Here is a 20704-nt window from a genome sequence, read left to right as displayed (position 1 = left end):
CCTTTTTCTTCTCTTTATTTGCCTTGAAAACTTTTTTCCAGCCTTTCATTCTGAAGTTGTGTCTGTCTTTGTCACTGAGGTTTGAATCCTCTATGCAGAAAAATGCTGGGTCCTGTTTATGTATCCAGTCTTTTAGTCTATGTCTTTTTATTAGGGAATTGAGTCCACTGATGCTAAGAGACAGTAAGGACTAATGATTATTGCTTTCTGTTATTTTTTTTTAATATGTGAAATTATGTTTTTGTGGCTGTCCTCTTTTGGGTTTGTTGAAAGATTATTACCTTTTCTATGGTATAGTTTCCCTACTCATATTGGAGTTTTCTATCTGTTATCCTTTGTAGGACTGGATTTATGGAAAGATATTGTGTAAATTTAGTTTTGTCACAGAATATTTTTTCTCTACCTATGGTAATGGGGAGTTTTGCTGGGTATAGTAGCCTGGGCTGGCATTGGTGTTCTCCTAGGGTTTGTATGACATCTGCCCTGGATCTTCCAGGTTTTATAGTGTCTGGTGTAAATCTGATAGGTCTGCCATTATCTTACTTGATATTTTCCTCTTAGTACTTTTAGTATTCTTTCTTTGTTTAGTGCATTTGGTGTTTTGATTATTCTGTGATGAGAGGAATTTCTTTTCTGATCCAATCTATTTGGAGTTCTGTAGGTTTTTTTTATATGTTCATGGGCATTTTTTTTTTTTTTTTTTTTTTAGGTTAGGGAAGTTTTCTTCTATAATTTTGTTGAAGATGTTTACTGGCCCTTTACTTTGGGAATCTTTACTCTCTTCTATACCTATTATTCTTAGGTTTGGTCTTCTTATTGTTCCCTGGATTTCTTGGATGTTTTGGGTTAGGATCTCTTTGCATTTTATATTTTCTATGTCCCTTGTGTCAATGTTTTCTATGGTGTCTTCTGCACCTGAGATTCTTTCTTGTACCTTTTGTATCTATCTATCTCCTGGGTTTTCTATCTTCAGTGTTGTCTTCCTTTGTGACTTCTTTATTGTTTCTATTTCCAATTTTTGAACCTGAATGGTTTTGTCCAATTCCTTCACCTGTTTGGTTGTGTTTTCCTGTAATTCTTTAAGGGATTTTTGTGTTTCCTCTTTAAGGGTTTCTAGCTGTTTACCCGTGTTCTCCGGTATTTCTTTAAGGGAGTTATTTATGTCTTTTTGAAATCCCATAATCATGAGTTGTGATTTTAAATCAGAGTCTTTCTTTAACTATGTTGGGTTATTCAGTGGTTGCTCTAGTAGGAGAACTGGGTTCTGATGACCTCAAGTATCCTTGGTTTCTGTTGCTTATGTTCTTGCCATTGCTTATCGCCATCTGGTTATCTCTGGTGTTAGCTGGTCTTTCTGTCTCTGACTGTGGCTTGTTTCTCCTGCAAGCCTGTGTGTCAGTACTCCTGGGAGACCAGTTCTCTCTGGGAGAAATTTGGGTATGAAGAGCTCTGGCGCAGTGTTAGCTCTGGGTACAGATGGAAAGCAGAAGGGTCCTGTCCCAGGCTGCTCCTTGTTTCCTGTGTTGGGCAGGTCTTTCTTGGGCCAGGAATTTGAGCAGAATTTGAGGTCTTACCTGTGCTCATAGGTGTGTCAGCAGTCTGGGAGATCAGCTTTCTCGTGGCAGTATTTGAGTATGAAGATCTATGGCACAGTGCCAGCTTCGGGCACAGAAAGAGACAGGGAGGATACTGTTCCTGGCTGCTCCTTGTTTCCTGTGTCCTGAGGGTTTCAGGTGAGTGTTCTCACTTTGTATGGGGCAGATATAGAAGACCAAAGAGGGTTCATGTAGAACTAGAGGGTGCCTTGGAAGTAAACTTTGCTGCACACTCTTGTGCCTCTAGTGTTCATCCACATGCAATGGTAAAAGATTAAAAAATGAAATGGAGCTGTGCATGTGTCATGTAATCCAGCCATCAGGGGGAACAGGCAGGTGGGTTGCAAGTTCATGGTTAGTGGGCACTAGATAGTTATTTCCAGTTGAGCTCAGGATATATAGTTAGACCTTACAAAACAACAAAACAAAAAACATCCCCCACCTTCTAAAAGATAGTAAAACTGAAATTATAAATGAAATAAAGCAGATGAGAATGTGTCTACACATGTGAAAGACACTGTAGAAAAATACACGAGAAAGAAAAGTGTCAGGATACATTTAGGAAAGGCTAAAGTTAGTCCATGACTTCCCTGGAGATAGCCAACTAGTGGGTTTGTTTTTTGTTTGTTTGTGTTTTGTTTTGTTTTGTTTGGGATTGTGGGTTTTTGTTCATGGTCTACAATGGGTAAGCTCTGAGAGTCAAGTCCCATGGAGACTCTCCTGGGATAGCTTCTTGCTATTGATATGTGTCATCTATCACTATTACATAGTCCAAGGATTCCTGGGCATCAGTCCACCCTATTGGACAAATTTCTTGCAGATTAACATGAAGATGAACTTTCATGAATTAATGTTGTTTAGGTGAATTAATGATTTTATAGCATTCCAGATTTGATTCAAATAATTTTAGGAAGTAAGTTGTGAGAGATGGTTTTAGTTGTTTTGCCAGAAATATATAAAGTTAGAATCAAGAGTAAAATGTGCCCATTCCTCATAAAAGAGTAAGTAAACACTGCATAATAAGAAATACAATGAGCTTTCATAAATTAAAACTAAAAAGAGATATAGGCTTGGGACAAATTTGTGTTCAAGGAAAAAACATTCATCTCCAAGTATATAGTCACAGGTGTGCACTATGATAAGGCAAGGCCATGCAAAAACTCTTGCTTTGAATTTATAATGAGGTTATAGAATGAAACCCTGCTTTGAACTTGTTATTGATTCTTGATTTTTGATATTGTTCTGTTAACTCCTCTGTGTAACATTTTAGCTATGAGATAATTCTTTCTTACATAGAGGACTTTTTGTCTAGAAACATAAACAGCTGAAAGTAATAATAAAAGGTGGTGTAGCCATTTCTACTTCATCCCATATGAGTGTTGTCTGTGCTAGTGCCTTCTTTCTTTCCTTTCCTCTCTGGTTCAAAAAATGTTAATGGGCTCTGAGCCACTTGTCTGACTTCTGGTTGACTCTCCTGAGAAAGGAGCTCTAGTAATAAATCCTTTACTTAACTTCTCGATGCTAGACCCCATGTGTCAATCACAAGAAAACAGTGCTTATTTAAGCACAGAGAGTTACAAAGTAACAAAACACTTACTGAAGCCCAGAACAGCAAAAGTAAGAAACCAGCACTTGTTAAAGCACAGAACAGTAAGGAAGAGGTAAGTTTCCAGAGGCAATCAGCCTCTGGCCCCCAAAACAGTAAGAGTTACAAGGCCATAGATACTCAGTCTTTAGCCTTTGACCAACTCTGTGTTCCACCTCAGCTCTTTCCCCAGCCAGAGCAGGCCCCCTGCAGAAAAAGGACAGTTGATAAATCCAAGACTGTGAGTACATATTTGTGATACATACTGAGTTGCAGATCAGAATCAAAGCAGAAAAAAAAAAAGCTGTAGCAGTCTCACATTTGTGATCAACTGAAGAGGGAATTTTGTAATTCCAGGGAGATTGAGTGAAAACACGTTAGGCTGGAAATGTCAGCTAGACAGCCTTCAATCTTCAAAGCTCTTATTAATTTGAATGATCTAGAAAAAGTTTTTTTTTGTAAGTTTAAAATTGTTGTCTAGTAAATATACTGATATTAAAATGCTTTGGATTTATCAGAGAAGCACTATTCAGTAAACAAGTTGTTAAATTATCAAGAATACAGAGTTTGCTTGGTATGGACCTTTAGAATTTTCTGTTTCACAAGTTTTCCTCCTTTTGGAAACAAGAATTCTGTGTCTGAGATGTACTGGGAAAAAGAGACAGCTGAGACACTGAGTCTCTGTGAGCAGTGACCTAGGAGGTTTTTGCTTAGTCCTGGAGCACTGTGGGCAGCTAGCTTTAGGAATGTAATCTAATGGTTTTAGCATGGCAGAGGGGGAGCAAGGGAATGGGTGAGAAAGGCAAAGCCTGGAAGATCATGCATGCCCTGCTGGGGTGGCCAGAGTTCCTTCAAGCACAGTGTTAGTGACTTCAAACCTTCCTACTGGGCCTCTAGTCATACATGCTGTACCAGCAACCAAGACAACAGCCTAGAGACCAAGATGTTACCATATGAGTATTCTGGGGACAGTCAAGCTGCATTCTACTGCAGTCCTTGAAAGAGAAGCCAGAACCCCTTGAATTATAATATAATATATGGCTATCAGGACCTAAGAACTTTTTATCCATCAAATGTGTATAAGCTGAGACAGTACTTTCCCTTCCCTTGAATACATTTCACCCTAAGTGCCCATGTAGAAGTCTCCAATGCAGGTGCTATGGAGAAGGGAAATGTTTGTTAGAAAAGAGGCTTATGACACCACTAATCTAACGTCTGTATTATAGGTTATGTTGATGTGTGGACATTACAGTGAGTGTCCAGAGAGCTACAAAACCCACCATAACCAGCACCCTGTGTTTTACAATGAAGACATTGTCAGGACATCTAATGCTCTTTCCATACAGCATTTTGGGTCAGGAGAACTGGGTTGGATTGACAGGAATCCTGGGTTCTGACCCATTGTTGTTGGTTCCAGGTCTCTATTCATGCCTTTCGTGGTTGTCTTTGTACTTGATAATGGATTTCACACTGCTAGACCTTCTTTCTTTTCTATGACATGGAACAGTTCCAGGAGCATTAGTATCAGCTCTTCATTAAAAGTCTGTCAGAATTTGGCATAGGATCCCTTCAGCTGTGACACACACACACACACACACACACACACACACACACACACACACACAGACACTCCACCTCTATGTAAATACTGACTGACATTCAGCTGAAAAAGCAGGAGGATCTAACTGAGGACTGCTGTAGAGACCTAGGATTGCTGGTGCAGACACTGCCAGGCAATCAGGAACTGCTGTGTAGAAGAGATGCTTTTTTTGGGACCCATGCGGTGAGGGTGGAGTGTATTAAAAAAGCTTGCTGTGGTGTTTCTCTCCTGCTTCCAGAGTCTGTGCTGTTGACCTGTGCCACTTCACCTCCAACCCCCACTCGCAGGTAGGGTCAAATGGCAAGTAGTCTAGGGCACAGGCAACGATCTATGCATTGTTATTTAATGCTCCATGTCATTAATCTAGGTCCTGATACTTAATCATGTGTTGTCATTGTCTGCAGTTGGGTTTGGCTTGATTTTTTCCTTATACCTTGAAGCTCATCGTTAGGAACTTATTTGAAATCTCTCGGAATTTGGTCATTCAAGTGAAGCCATTCTGTTTTTATTTTTTTCATGTTGGCATTTTCAGCCATAAACCTTTTTCTCAGCATTACATAGCTGCATCCAGAAGATGCCGAGCTGTGGTTATTTTCATTTGATTCTAAAAATTGTTTTCTCACTGATTTCTTCAATAAATCAGTGTCAATTCAAGAGGATACTGTGCAGTCTCCAATTACTCATATAGTTCTTCCCTAAAAGATGCCATCAGTGAAGGAACAAAGGAAGATGTTATCTGACTTCTGGAGAACATTAACTTGTAAGTAAGAGAATTTAGATAGGTCCCATGACGTTGTCTCTCCAAATATATGAGGACTGTTTTGGAATTTTGGGGACAATATAATTCAAGAGAATTAGGTGGTTTGATTTGAAGGACCATCAAATGCAAAAAGATCATGATACTCAGGGTGTAAAAATATGCAAAAAGGACACCCTGTAAATCAATGAATCTGAGCCATTTGGTCCTCTCAGAGATTTGTGTTAACAAAGGATAGGGGTTGGGAGCTTCCAGGTAAGGAGGAACTCTGGCCTGGCTCATGAGGAGGAGGCCTTTACTCACCTCCATTATTCATTGGTCTTTTGAACACCCAGCATTGAGATGTTGCAGGGACATTCGATGGACTTTGAGAACCTGTGACTTTAAGTCATCTATTATTTTTTTAAATTACTTCTAAGATTACAATTTTCAAGGATGCTGCCTTTGATGATGGAAAGAAATGTTGTGCTAGAGATGAAATTGGAGGCATGGAAAATTTCTTCTGTGTTATTGAAAGCTATGGATTGTTATTTTGCCAATGATAGAAAAGTAAATAGCTTGCTGTGAAGCCACAAGACTAGTGGGATGGGTTTGTGCCAGAATGTCTCTTTCTAGAAGAGGAACTGTGCCACTTGGTTTGCTTAAGTAGTTATGAAAGAAGAGTAAATGTTCGTAGATGAAGTGAATGAAAACATTTTCTGTGATGTCTCTCATGATGTATTAAGAGAGGAGGTTTAAAATAGATTAGGAAAAAGAATTGACTATATAGAGAATCTAGAAGGAGGTTTACCTCCTTCCCCTCAGTTTTCAGAATCTTGCAAAGCTCCTGGATGATCACTGTGTCTGACTGCCAAGAGCTGAAGGTGACAGCCTAAGAACTTAACAGTGCTGTTGGACTACTTGCGGGGAGGGGTTTTGATGCACAGAATTCTGCTTCCAAAGATAGTATAGCCTTTAGTGTTTCCTCTTTCAGAGTGGATGAGTCTGGGCAGTTTCCTTTTCTTACAGTAAGGTTACTGTTTCTTTCAATTTCTTGACTGTCCTTACATGTAGCAGTTATCTGCAAGGCTATTCAGAAATCTTTAGGCCTGCATGGTTGTGAGGTCACCACTAGGCTGTAACCTTAGTTTTTCTTCTCATTGAGCATTCTCCAGACATCAATTATAAAAGACTGAAATGGCAGTCTTCAGGAAATTATTTAAAATATGTACTGGTTGTAGGGCTAGTTCCTGTACCTTCCTTCTAATATCTGGGATTGATTTGTTTATGAATGTATTTGTTTACATTTAGTTTTCTTTCTATGGAGCCTAGAGACAGAATGAGTTGTGCATTAATGTACCTTCGTGCTTTTCAAGGAAGACAGAGGGTTTTCCACAAGGCTTTGACTTGTAGAAAATTTGGAGTAGATTAAGATTTGATCATCGCCCTTCTTAGTCCCTCTTCTATATGAACTTGAAAATATTTATCTTGCTTTTTCCATGAAAGAACTGTTACAGTCCCTTTAAATGTTTTTTTTTTTTTGAATTGATCTCCTTGAATATGTGTTCTCTTTTCCCTTCACAAAAGAACTGGTAAGGTGGACCATAGGCTACATGGTCATCAGCATGAGATTCAGCAGCCTAGAAACTACTTGTTTTCCTGAACTTATATTTGTCTGATGTAAGAATAACATTAACATTTTGTATCTTTTATCCACTAACAGGGTGAGATTTTGGAAAGCTTCAGTATATTGGTCAGGGTTAACTAAAAATCTCAAAGGCAGATTATTTTGATTTAAGTTTGCAAGGAAAGGGTATTTGTATTTTGGAGAGCAAAAGGTCACTTAACATTCATTCCCCTTAAGATGAAAGTAAAGGAGGTGGAGACCACTCGGAGGTGGTTGATTGGAGGAGGTGACCCTCAGAATGAACCTGAAAATAGTAGGCAGGATGACCTGGAGAGGGCAAACAGAGGATCCCACATATCCTTCTCTCAGAGAGGCTTGATCACCACAGATCCAGTACTGGGGGCATCTAGAAGGGTAGATTCCATGAACAGTGACTGTCTACAGAGATTTACCTCTCCTAGGAAAGCAAAAGATATTTACATATATGGGATCCCAGGTCATTTTCCAGCCTAATGGTTGCATAGTTCTAGTTGAATGGTAGAATTATAATTATAAATAGTATTTCTCTTAGGAGGCCATTTTCTCTTTTCCAGCTTATAGGTACATCAAGCAAACCATAGTGCAGGAAAAAAACTCTTCTCCATTAGGGATAAAGATCCAAGTAGTAGTATTGTCTAAGTGCTTTAGAGAAGTCCAAGTTAATGAGAGCCATTGCCTGTCTGCAAAGAGAATGTTAAGTGTTCTCTCCCTCGAATCCCTCACCTGGATAGTTACCTGATTATACCCTTTCTCAAACAAGGTGGAATTTGAGAACCCACACCTAGTGTTGTCCTTTGTCCTCCACATGTACTTCATTTTATATTCACTCACATATTTTATATACCATACATAAACCATGAAGAAAGAAAGAAAGAAAGAAAGAAAGAAGGAAGGAAAGAAAAGAAAGGAAAAAGGGCAAGAAGACATTGAACATAAATGTAGAAGCTGTTAAAGTGAAGAATATTGGATCAAGACAACATGAAAATCAATAAACTGATACTAAAATTTAATTTGGGGGTGGGCACATGTTACCGATTTTTAGCCTAGCAAGGCTGGCTGTGACCATTTGTCACTGCTTGAGCGGGAGCCACCTGCTGTGCTGCTCTTTTGATGTGCCACTACCTGCCTGAGGCCCAACCTGCTGGTGGCCAAACCGGTTCTCTCCCCCACTCCCCTACCCACTCACTCCCCCTTTTTGGCCCTGGCATTCCCCTGTACTGGGGCATATAAAGTTTGCAAGTCCAATGGGCCTCTCTTTGCAGTGATGGCCGACTAGGCCATCTTTTGATACATATGCAGCTAGAGACAAGAGCTCCGGGGTACTGCTTAGTTCATATTGTTGTTCCACCTATAGGGTTGCAGTTCCCTTTAGTTCCTTGGGTGCTTTCTCTAGTTCCTCCATTGGGGGCCCTGTGGTCCATTCAATAGCTGACTGTGAGCATCCACTTCTGTGTTTGCTAGGCCCTGGCATAGTCTCACAAGAGACAGCTATATCTGGGTCCTTTCAGCAAAATCTTGCTAGTGTATAAAACGGTGTCAGCGTTTGGAAGCTGATCATGGGATGGATCTCTGGATATGGCAATCACTAGATGGTCCATCCTTTCGTCACACTTCCAGATTTTGTCTCTGTAACTCCTTCCATGGGTGTTTTGTTTCCTATTCTAAGAAGGGGCAAAGTGTGAACTATCTACTTCTAAGAAACTTGCTTGGCCAGGGATGGGCCTCCCCTTTTCTTTATAAAGTGTGTTTGCTGACATTAAAATTAAACCTTGAACAGAAAGCTTGTCTTGGTTCCTTCCTTATCTCTTGCAGCCCAGCCCTTCTTCTCTTCCAGGTTTCCAAAATGCTTTTCCAGACTAAACCCCAGGTCTGTAATCTGCTGGCCAGACACAACAGGCACATATATAGAGACATTGGAACCAAAGCAGAAAAACAACTGTAAAACAGCCTATGTTTCTAAGTAACTTTAGCAGGCTGTTTGTGAGGGTAAGCAAATAAAAGCATTTGGAGAATAAACACACTGGAATGAGAATGTCAGCCTGTATCTGAAATATTAACTGACAAGCTTAACTGCTCAATGCTCTTTTTAACTTAAATGATTGACAACTATGCTCCCATCAAGGCTTCCATGGTTCTAGGGGAAAAGGGATTATTAAATCTAAAGGAATTCCTTAATAAATGGTAGATGAGAGGTGAATAAATGAGTTAGCAGTTCAGAGCACTTCTTTTTCTTGCAGAGGCACCCAGTTTAGTTTTTAGCACTACTGTTAAGTAGCTTAAAACCTCCTGTATCTCCAGCTCCCTGGGATCTGATGCCCTCTTTTACTGCTATGAGGATGCACACTTGCACCCCTCCCCACATGTACCCAATTTAATATGAAAATAAATGATTAAAGGTAAAGAAATAGTACCCCATGCTGGCATTTTTGCTCACCCTGTCTCAGGAAGCTCACAGAAGACTGATGACCTGTGTGTGATTGCCAGAGTGGACTTGGTGGAAAGAAAGAACTGACTTCTGCAGGTTGTCCTTTCACACACACACACACACACACACACACACACACACACACACACACACACACACAAACACACACACACAAACACACACACAAACACACACAAACTCTACAGTAAATGTTTTTGTTAACACTATTTTTAGTGACATAATTTATATTTATAATCCTTTTCTATTTTCAAAATTTTAAATAAGATACAGTTAAATCCTCAGTGATTTGAAAGTCAAAGGAAGATGCTGAGTGTGGATTGAATAGGCAGAGATGTGGTCAGGGTGTGAGGAGTAAAGGGAAAATTATCTAACGTTAAATATGTGTTAATAAAAATTTACATGATAAATAATAATTAAATCATTCATATGTTTCATTGGGAAATAATTAAATTGCAAAGCATGAAGGATAGGACACACATTCATATTTGTTTATAAAACTTGTTTCATTATTTGAGATATTTTTCCAAACAAGCCTAGAGCTCTGTGCTGAGATGTCAGAGAGTAAGAGAGAATTGAGAGACAGCCTCAGTGAGCTGCAACCCCAGGTTTTTGTTTAGCCCTGGAGCACTGTGGGAGGATTCTCATTACTTTGCTGACAGAAATAGGTTGCAGCATCCTCCTCCTCCACAGGATGGATTTTGAGGGTGAAGTCTGTCCCAGATCCACTGCCACTGAACCTGGCTGGGACCCTAGATACTTGGTTGGATGCACATAGATTGAGGAGTTTGGGCGGCTGACCTGGTTTCTGTTGGTACCAGTGCATATAACTATAGCTAGATGTTCTGACACTTTTGCTGGTCCTGCAGGAGATGGTGGCCCTCTACCCTTGAGAAACATCCAAGGAAGGAGGGGCCTGGGTCAGCACAATGTCACTAGTGGAGCCTGGAATGATAAACACACAGACGATTTTTATATATGTATAAAAACTTTCCCAGCAGAGTACCTTTACATTTAAAAATTTAAGAATAATTGTTGATATCACTCTGAGAAACCAGAAAATCCAGGGGTCCCGGGAAATTTAAAACCCATTTCAAATGCCTTAATTAAAATGATCAGGAATCCAGAGCAATGCAGAGTCTTATGGCCTCAAGGTTTCTCCCAACACTTGTGTGCACCCTCACCTGGAACCCAGACCATAAGCACCCATAGCTCTGTGCTGAGATGTCAGGGAGTAAGAGAGAACTGAGAGACTGAGCCTCAGTGAGCTGCAACCCCAGGAGGTTTTTGTCCAGCCCTGGAGCACTGTGGGAGGATCTTCCATACTTTGCATACAGTAATACATTGCAGCATCATCTTCCTCCACAGGATCGATGGTGAGAGTGAAGTCTGACTCAGACCCACTGCCACTGAACCTGGCAGGGACTCCAGATTCTAGGTTGGATGCACGATAGATGAGGAGTTTGGGTGGCTGTCCTGGTTTCTGTTGGTACCAGTGCATTAAACTTGTACCAGCAAAACTGACACTTTCGCTGGCTTGGCAGGATATGGTGGCCCTCTGTCCTAGAGACACAGCCAAAGAAGCTGGAGATTGGGTCAGCACAATGTCACCAGTGGAGCCTGGAATTGAAAACATAGAGACTATTGTTATATATGTATAAAAGCCTTCCAATTTCATTTAAAAATTTCAAGAATACTGTGGGCATCAGTATTAGAAACCAGGACATGAAGGGGAATCAGGAAACTTAAAGCCAATTACAAATGCATTAATTATAATGTTCAGGAGCCCATATGCATGGAAAGTCATGATCCCAACAGAGGTTGCTCCCAACACTTCTCTGCATCCTTACCTGGAACCCAGAGCAGCAGCACCCATAGCAGGAGTGGGTCTGTCTCCATCTCTGAGAACTAGATGAGAGGATGCTTCTTAGGCTCCTGGCAGCTGCCCTTAAAGAATCCTGGGCTGTTATAAAATTATTTCATATGCAAATCAGCAGAGTATGTACTGTTGCTCCAAGGGTACCTGCTCCTGTTTCACCCACAGGGAGTTGGTGTCGGCAGAAAATTTACTAGAGCATCACATGTGTCTTAAGAAACCCTTCTAAATACATTTTTTTTTGATACAGGTTTCTCTATTCTTGGTTGTCCAGTAGCTCACACTGAAGACCAGACCCTACTGTCTCTACCACTTGAGTGTTGGAATTAAAGGTATGTACCACCACAACCCAGCTTTTTCTATAGTCTACTGAATTAAATATTTACCCTCTAGCCTTTTTGAGGTATGAGGTGCGGGAGTGCATTATGGGTGCACTATATAAAGAATGTAAGTTATTTCAAGAACAGCTTGATCCTTCAAAATTGTACATACCCAACAAAATCATTATCTGAGACAGAATGGAGAAAAATGATTTAATTAACAAAAGTAACATAATTCTTGGCACACTAGTTTATTTTTTTTAGATCCTTGTTTTAGATCCATGTTTTAGATACTTGTGTATGTGCTGTCTTTGTATGTTTGTATATTTGTTCATATTTGAAGGCAACTTCTCTTGCTATGGTATGTGGAGGTCAGAAGACAAGTTTGGGTGTAGATCTGAGACAAGATCTGTTATTCAACCATACACATGAAATGCTTTTTTGGCCAGGCTCTTGTGGGGATTCTTTTGTTTCCTTCTGTCTCTCATCTTGCCACATCATTACTCCAAATACAGTCCATGCTGGCACTCCACCTGACTTTTTGTGGGTAGGTGGGATGTGAGCCAGGTCCTCACACCTATGTTGCAAGTACTTTGCCCACAGAGCCATCTTGTCAGCCCATTGACTTTGAGTAAACCATAGAGAGGACGTTCTTTTTACTGAACAATAATAATAGTGCAGGAAATGTAGGAGTTCAAAAATGAAGGAAAGAAGCATGTAATTAAGATGTGTCCAGATACATCATTTATGTAGTTCTTCAAAATATCCAAGACTATTAAAAGACAGATATCTTGTGTTTTGCCATGGGGATAATAATGAATGTAACTGTCCATTCCCCCCCCCCCCCCGAATTTGTAAGATAAACAGATAGATGGATAGATAGGTAGATAAAGAAGTGAATATTTCTTCATATTCTCAGATTGCTGCCTCCTTTCTAGGTTTAACTAGTCAGAAAGATGGACTTCCTAGCATGATTTTCAGGTGGGAAGTGCCAGCCAGCAATTGTTGGCATCCATAATAGTGTCTGGTTTTGGTGATTGTAAATGGAATGGATCCCCAGGTAAGTCAGTCTCTCAAAGGTCATTTCTTCAGTCTCTACTCCACTCTTTTCTCTGTAACTCCTTCCATGGGTGTTTTGTTCCCTCCTTCTGTGATGGATAGAAATATCCACACTATGGTCTTCCTTCTTCATCAGTTTTCTATGGTCTTTGAATTGTATCTTGGGTATTCCAAACTTCCAGGCTTCTGTGCTAATATCCACCTATCAGTGAGTGCATATCACGTGTGTTCTTTTCTGATTATGTTATCTCACTTAGGATGATGCCCTCCAGATCCATGCATTTGCCTAAGAATTTCATAATCTCATTGTTTTTAATAGCTCAATAGTACTCCATTGTGCAAGTGTACGACATTTTCTGTATCCATTAATCTGTTGAGGACATCTGGGTTCTTTTTAGCTTCTGGCTGTTATAAAAAAGGCTGTTATGAACATAGTGGAGCATGGGTCCTTATTACAAGTTGGAGCATCTTTTGGTTATATGCCTAAGAAAGGTATTGCTGGATATTCAGGTAGAACTATGTTCATTTTTTCAGGAACTGCTAAACTGATTTCCAGAGTGGTTTTACCAGCTTACAATCCCACCAGCAATGGAGGAGTGTTCCTCTTTCTCCACACCCTTGACAGTATCTGCTGTTTTCTGAGTTATTGATTTTAGCCTTTCTGATTTGTGTGAGATAGAATCTCAGGGTTGTTTTGATTTGCACTTCCCTCATGATTAAGGATCTTGAACTTTTTTTTTTTTTTTTTTTAGGTGCATTTCAGCCATTCGGTATTCCTCAGTTGAGAATTCTTTTTAGCTCTGTACCACAATTTTTAATGGGGTTACTTGAATTTCTGGAGTCCAGCTTCTTGAGCTCTTTTTATATATTGGATATAGTCCTCTATCAGATTTAAGATTGGTAAAAATCCTTTCCCAATCTGTTGGTGACCTTTTTGTCTTATTGACAGTGTCTTTTGCCTTTCAGAAGCTTTGCAACTTTATGAGGTCCCATTTGTCAGTTCTTGATCTTATAGCACAAGCCATTGCTGTTCTTTTTCAGAATTTTCCCCCTGTGCCCATATCTTTGAGGCTTTCCCCCACTTTCTCCTCTATTAATTTCATTGTCTTGGGTTTTATGTGTAGGTTTTTGATCCACTTAGACTTAAGCTTTGTACTAGTAGATAAGAATGGATCAATTCACATTCTTCTACATGATAACCACCAGTTGTACCAGCACCATTTGTTGAAAATGTCTTTTTTCCACTGGATGGCTTTAGCTCCCTTGTCAAAGATCAAGTGACCATAGTGTGTGAGTTCAGCTGGGTCATCAATTCTATTCCATTGATCTGCCTGCCTGTCATTGTACCAGTACCATTCAGTTTTTATCACTATTAGTCTGTAGTACAGCTTAATGTCAGGGATGGTGATTCCACCAGAGGTTTTTTTATTGTTGGGAAATTTTTCGCTATCCTAGATTTTTTGTTATTCCAGATGAATTTGCAAATTGCCCTTTCAAACTCAGTGAAGAATTGAGTTGGAATTTTGATGGGGATTGCATTGAATCTGTAGATTGCTTTCAGTAGGATAGCCATTTTTACTATATTAATCCTGCCAATCCATGAGCATGGAAGATCTTTCCATCTTCTGAGATCGTCTTCAATTACTTTCTTCAGAGACTTGAAGTTCTTCATTTTTTTTTGTTAGTGAAAACCAAATGATAACTTTATAAACTATTGTTCTTCTGCTATTAAAAATCAATGAAATTGATGCAATTATGGAACATTACAGAAAGGTTAAAGATGAGAACACATGCAGTCTATCTATAGGACACCTAAGCCATTTAGGTTAAAGAAATGTCTATGAAAGCCATATTAATTAGCAAGTTCCCAGGACTCCAGCCCTTACTTTATAAATGCATGGTATACAGTACAGAACTCATTCAGTCTTTTGTCTTTTGTCTGAGTAGTGACCTCTATGTTATAAAGTTGTATATTCTTCTGGAAATCCTTCAACAGGCAGATTACCATCTAGTTCTGTGGCCTAATGATTACAGAGAAATATTAGAACTGCCTAGTTTTTGGAAAAGATAATTTTCAAATATTCAAAGCATGAATATACAGCTTGCTACAAAATGGCAGATATTTTGCTATGCCTTTCTCATTGCCGTCATTTTTTGTCCAAACATTCTTCATAGAAAAATGCGAATCTGATCACCAAAATCCAACTTAATGCAGAATTTTTTTATTAGTCACTCTTTTAATGTTTTACTAGTTTTTGTCTGAGTTTATTCTAGACTTGTTTTTTTCAAATTTGGTATTTTCTTCATTGACATTTCAAACGCTATCCCAAAAGTCCCCCAGACCTCCCCTCCTCAGCTCCCCTACCCACTCACTCCCACTTCTTGGCCCTGGCGTTCTCTTCTACTGAGGCATATAAAGTTTGCAAGACCAAGGGGCCTCTCTTCCCGAGGATGGCCCACTAGGCCATCTTCTGATACATATGCTTCTAGAGACACGAGCTCTGGGGGTAATGGTAAGTTCATATTGTTCTACCTATAGAGTTGCAGACCCCTTTAGCTCCTTGGGTACTTTCTCTAGCTCCTCCATTGGGGGCCCTGTGATACATCCAAAGGCTGACTGTGAGCATCCACTTCTGTGTTTGCTAGGCCCCGGCATAGCCTCACAAGAGATAGCTATATCTGGGTTCTTTCAGCAAAATCTTGCTAGTGTATGCAATGATGTCAGCATTTGGAGGCTGATTATGGGATGGATCCCCGGGTATGACAGTCTCTAGATGGTCCATCCTTTCATCTCAGCTCCAAACTTCGTCTCTGTAACTCCTTCCATGGGTATTTTGTTCCAAATTCTAAGAAGGGGCAAAGTATCTACACTTTGGTCTTCATTCTTGAGTTTCATGTGTTTTGCAAATTGTATCTTGTATCTTGGGTATTCTAAGTTTCTGGGTTAATATACACTTATCAGTCAGTACATATCATGTGAGTTCTTTTGCAATTGTGTTACATCACTCAGGATGATGCCCTCCAGGTCCATCCACTTGCCTAGGAATTTCATAAATTCATTCTTTTTAATAGCTGCTTAGTACTCCATTGTGTAAATGTACCACATATTCTGTATCCATTCCTCTATCGAGGGGCATCTGGGTTTTTCCAGCTTCTGGCTATTATAAATAAAGCTGCTATGAACATAGTGGAGCATGTGTACTCTTACCAGTTGGAACATCTTCTGGATATATGCCCAGGAAAGGTATTTCGGGATCCTCTGGTAGTGCTATGTCCAATTTTCTGAGGAACTGCCAGACTGATTTCCAGAGTAGTTGTACAAGCTTGCAATCCCACCAACAATGGAGGAGTGTTCCTCTTCCTCCACATCCTTGCCAGCATCTGCTGTCACCTGAATTTTTGATCTTAGCCATTCTGACTGGTGTGGTGTGGAATCTCAGGGTTGTTTTGATTTGCATTTCCCTGATGATTATGGATGCTGAACATTTTTTCAGGTGCTTCTCAGCCATTTGGTATTCCTCAGGTGAGAATTCTTTGTTTATCTCTGAGCCCCATTTTTTAATGGGGTTTTTTGATTTTCTGGAGCCCAGCTTCTTGAGTTCTTTGTATATATTGGATATTAGTCCCCTATCTGATTTAGGATTTGTAAAGATCCTTTACCAATCTTTTGGTGGTCTTTTTGTCTCATTGACAGTGTTTTTTGCCTTACAGAAGCTTTGCAATTGTATGAGGTCCCATTTGTCAATTCTTGATCTTATAGCACAAGCCATTGCTGTTATGTTTAGGAATTTTTCCCATGCCCATATCTTTTCCCCACTTTCTCCTCTGTTAATTTCATTGTCTCTGGTTCTCTGTGGAGGTCTTTGATCCACTTAGACTTGAGCTTTGTATAAGAAAATAAGAATGGATCAATTCGCATTCTTCTACATGATAATTGCCAGTTGTGACAGTGCAAGGAGATAAGAATGATTTGATTTACATACTTCTACATGGTACCTGACAGTAGAACCTGTACCTTTCATTGAAACTGCTGTCTTTTATTCTACTGGATGGTTTTAGATCCTTTGTGAAAGGTCAAGTGACCATAGGCGTGTGGTTTCTTATCTGGGTCTTCAATTCCATTCCATTGATCTACCTGTCTGTCATTGTACCAATACCATGCAGTTTTTTTCACAAGTGCTCTGTAGTACAGCTTGAGGTCAGGGATGGTGATTGCCCCAGAAGTTCTTTTATTGTTGAGAATAGTTTTAAATCTTCTGGGTTTTTCGTGTTTCCAGATGAATTTGAAAATTGTGCTTTCTAATCAATGAAGAATTGAATTGAAATATTGATGGGGATTGCATTAGCAAGATGGCCATTTTTACTATATTAATCCTGCCAATCCATAAGTATGGGAGATCTTTCCATCCTCTGAGATCTTAAAGTTGTTTCATCAGATTCTTAAAGTTCTTATCATACAGTTCTTTCACTTTCTCAGTTAGAGTCACACCAAGGTATTTTATATTAGTTGTGACTATTTTGAAGGGTGTTGTTTCCCTAATTTCTTTCTCAGCCTGTTTTTCTTTTGTGTAGAGGAAGGCCACTGATTTGATTTAATTAATTTTATATCCATCTATTTCACTCAAATTTTTTTATCAGGCTTATGAGTTCTCTGGTGCAGTTTTTGGGGTCACTTAAGTATACAATCCTATCATCTCCAAATAGTGATATTTTGTTTTCTTCCTTTCCAGTTTTTATCCCTTTGATCTCTCTCTTTTTTTTTTTTTCCAATTGCTCTGGCTAGGACTTAAGGCACTATATTGAAGAAGTAGGGAGAAAGTGGGTAGCCTTGTTTAGTCCCAGATTTTAGTAGGATTGCTTCAAATTTCTGTCCATTCAGTTTGATGTTGGCTACTGGTTTCCTGTATAGTGCTTTTACTGTGTTCAGGTAAGGACATTGAATTCATGATCTTTCTAAGTGTTTTATCATGAAGCGGTATGGAATTTTTTCAAATGCTTTCTCAGTATTTAATGAGATCAATATGTGTTTTTTTTCTTTGTGAGTGTGTTTATATAGTGGATTATGTTGAATGATTTCCATCCCTGCATCCCTGGGAGGAAGCATACTTGATCGTGATGGATGATTGTTTTGTTGTGTTCTTGTATTTGGCTTGGGAGAATTTCACTAAGTATTTTTGCTTCAATATTTGTAAGGGAAATTGGTCTGAAGTTCTCTTTCTTTGTTGGGTCTTTGAGTGGTTTAGGTATCAGAGCAATCGTGGCTTCATATTATGAATTGGGTAGAGTACCTTCTGTTTCTATTTTGTGGAATAGTTTGAAAAGCATTGGTATTAAGTTTTCTTTGAAGGTTTGATAGAACTCTGCACTAAACCCACCAGGTTCTGGGCTTTTTTTTTTTTTTTGGAAGACTACTAATGATAGTTTCTATTTCATTAGGGTATATGGGATGGTTTATATTATGAATCTAGTCCTGATTTAACTTTGGTGCCTTGTTTCAGTCTAGAAAATTGTCCATTGTATTCAGGTTTTCCATAGAGGCTTTAGTAGAAGGATCTGATGATTTTAAAAATTTCCTCAGTTTCTGTTGTTTTGTCTCCCTTTTCTTTTCTGATTTTGTTAATTAGAATGCTGTCTCTGTGCCCTCTATTTAGTCTGGCTAAGGTTTATTTAATATCTTTGATTTTGTAAAGAACCTGTTCCTGGTTTGGTTGATTCTTTGTATGGTTCTTTTTGTTTCCACTTGGTTGATATAAGTCCTGAGTTTGATTGTTTCTGGCTGTCTAGTCGTCTTGGGTGAATTTACTTTTTGTTGTTGTTCTATAGCTTTCAGGTGTGTTGTCAATCTGCTAGTTTATGCTTTCTCTAATTTCTTTTTGTAGTCACTTAGAGCTATGAGTTCCTGTAAGCAGTTCCTCTTAGGACTGCTTTTCTTATGTCCCATAAGTTTAGGTATGTTCTGGCTTCATTTTCAGTAAATTGTAAAAAGTCTTTAATTTCTTTATTTCTTTACTGACCACATTATCATTGAGTAGAGTTTTGTTCCAGGTTCCACGTATATGTGGTCTTTCTATTTTTTTTAATTAGGTATTTTCCTCATTTACATTTCCAATGCTATCACAAAAAGTCCCCCATACCCTCCTCCCCACTCCCCTACCCACCCACTACCACTTTTTGGCCCTGGCATTCCCCTATACTGGGGCATATAAAGTTTGCAAGTCCAATGGGCCTCTCTTTGCAGTGATGGCCGACTAGGCCATATTTTGATACATATGCAGCTAGAGTCAAGAGCTCCGGGGTACTGGTTAGTTCATAATGTTATTCCACCTATAGGGCTGCAGATCCCTTTAGTTCCTTGGGTACTTTCTCTAGCTCCTCCATTGGGGGCCCTGTGATCCATCCAGTAGCTGACTGTGAGCATCCACTTCTGTGTTTACTAGGCCCCGGCATAGTCTCACAAGAGACAGTAAAATCTTGCTAGTGTATGCAATGGTGTCAGCATTTGGAAGCTGATTATGGGATGGATCCCTGGATATGGCAGTCTCTAGATGGTCCATCCTTTCGTCACAGCTCCAAACTTTGTCTCTGTAACTCCTTCCATGGGTGTTTTGTTCCCAATTCTAAGAAGGGGCAAAGTGTCCACACTTTGGTCTTCATTCTTCTTGAGTTTCATGCGTTTAGCAAATTGTATATTATATTTTGGGTATCCTAAGTTTCTGGGCTAATATCCACTTATCAGTGAGTACATATTGTGCGAGTTCCTTTGTGATTGGGTTACCTCACTCAGGATGATGCCCTCCAGGTCCATCCATTTGCCTAGGAATTTCATAAATTCATTCTTTTTAATAGCTGCTTAGTACTCCATTGTGTAAATGTACCACATATTCTGCATCCATTCCTCTGTTGAAGGGCATCTGGGTTCTTTCCATCTTCTGGCTATTATAAATAAGGCTGCTTTGAACATAGTGGAGCATGTGTCCTACTTACCAGTTGGAACATCTTCTGGATTTATGCCCAGAAGAGGTATTGATGGATCTTCCGGTAGTACTATGTCCAATTTTCTGAGGAACCGCCAGACTGATTTCCAGAGTGATTGTACAAGCTTGCAATCCCACCAACAATGGAGGAGCGTTCCTCTTTCTCCACATCCTAGCCAGCATCTGCTGTCACCTGAATTTTTGATCTTAGCCATTCTGACTGGTGTGGTGTGGAATCTCAGGGTTGTTTTGATTTGTATTTCCCTGATGATTAAGAATGTTGAACATTTTTTCAGATGCTTCTCAGCCATTCGGTATTCCTTAGTTGAGATTTTCTTGTTTAGCTCTGTACCCCATTTTTTAATGATGTCATTTGATTTTGTAGAGTCCAGCTTCTTTAGTTCTTTACATATATTGGCTATTAGTCCCCTATCAGAATTAGGATCAGTAAAGATCCTTTCCCAATGTTTTGGTGCCTTTTTGTCTTATTGACAGTGTCTTTTGCCTTATAGAAGCTTTGCACTTTTATGAGTGCCCATTTGTCCATTACAGCACAAGATATTGCTGGTTGTTCAGGATTTTTTCCCCTGTGCCCATATCTTCAAGGCTTTCCCCAGTTTCTCCTCTATAAGTTTCAGTGTCTCTAGCTTTATGTGGATTTCTACGATCCTCTTATATTTGAGCACTGTACCAGGAGATAAGAATGGATCTATTTGCATTCTTCTACAAAATAACTGCCAGTTGGGCCAGCACCATTTGTTGAAAATGCTGTATTTTTTCCACTGGATGGTTTTAGTTCCCTTGTCAAAATCAAATGATCGTAGGTTTGTGTGTTCATTTCTGGGTCTTC

The 20704-nt window shown here is 39.4% G+C and overlaps 1 pseudogene, 1 gene segment (V, D, J or C) and 1 further gene; all 3 read right to left on the bottom strand.

The window, feature by feature from the left end:
- The window catches only part of Igk (immunoglobulin kappa chain complex), a 3171119-nt gene that overhangs the window by 127042 nt on the left and 3023373 nt on the right, over positions 1 to 20704 (bottom strand).
- Positions 10261 to 10842, bottom strand: Igkv3-8 (immunoglobulin kappa variable 3-8; annotated as a pseudogene). The gene is given in 2 exon segments: positions 10261 to 10570; positions 10810 to 10842. Coding segments are annotated over 2 exon segments (343 nt in total).
- Positions 10936 to 11524, bottom strand: Igkv3-9 (immunoglobulin kappa variable 3-9). The segment is given in 2 exon segments: positions 10936 to 11245; positions 11476 to 11524. Coding segments are annotated over 2 exon segments (359 nt in total).

Source organism: Mus musculus, chromosome 6, assembly GCF_000001635.26.
Source record: "Mus musculus strain C57BL/6J chromosome 6, GRCm38.p6 C57BL/6J".
Lineage (NCBI taxonomy): Eukaryota > Metazoa > Chordata > Mammalia > Rodentia > Muridae > Mus > Mus musculus.
Note: the sequence above shows the minus strand (reverse complement) of the source record. Positions and strands in the feature narration are given on the sequence as shown.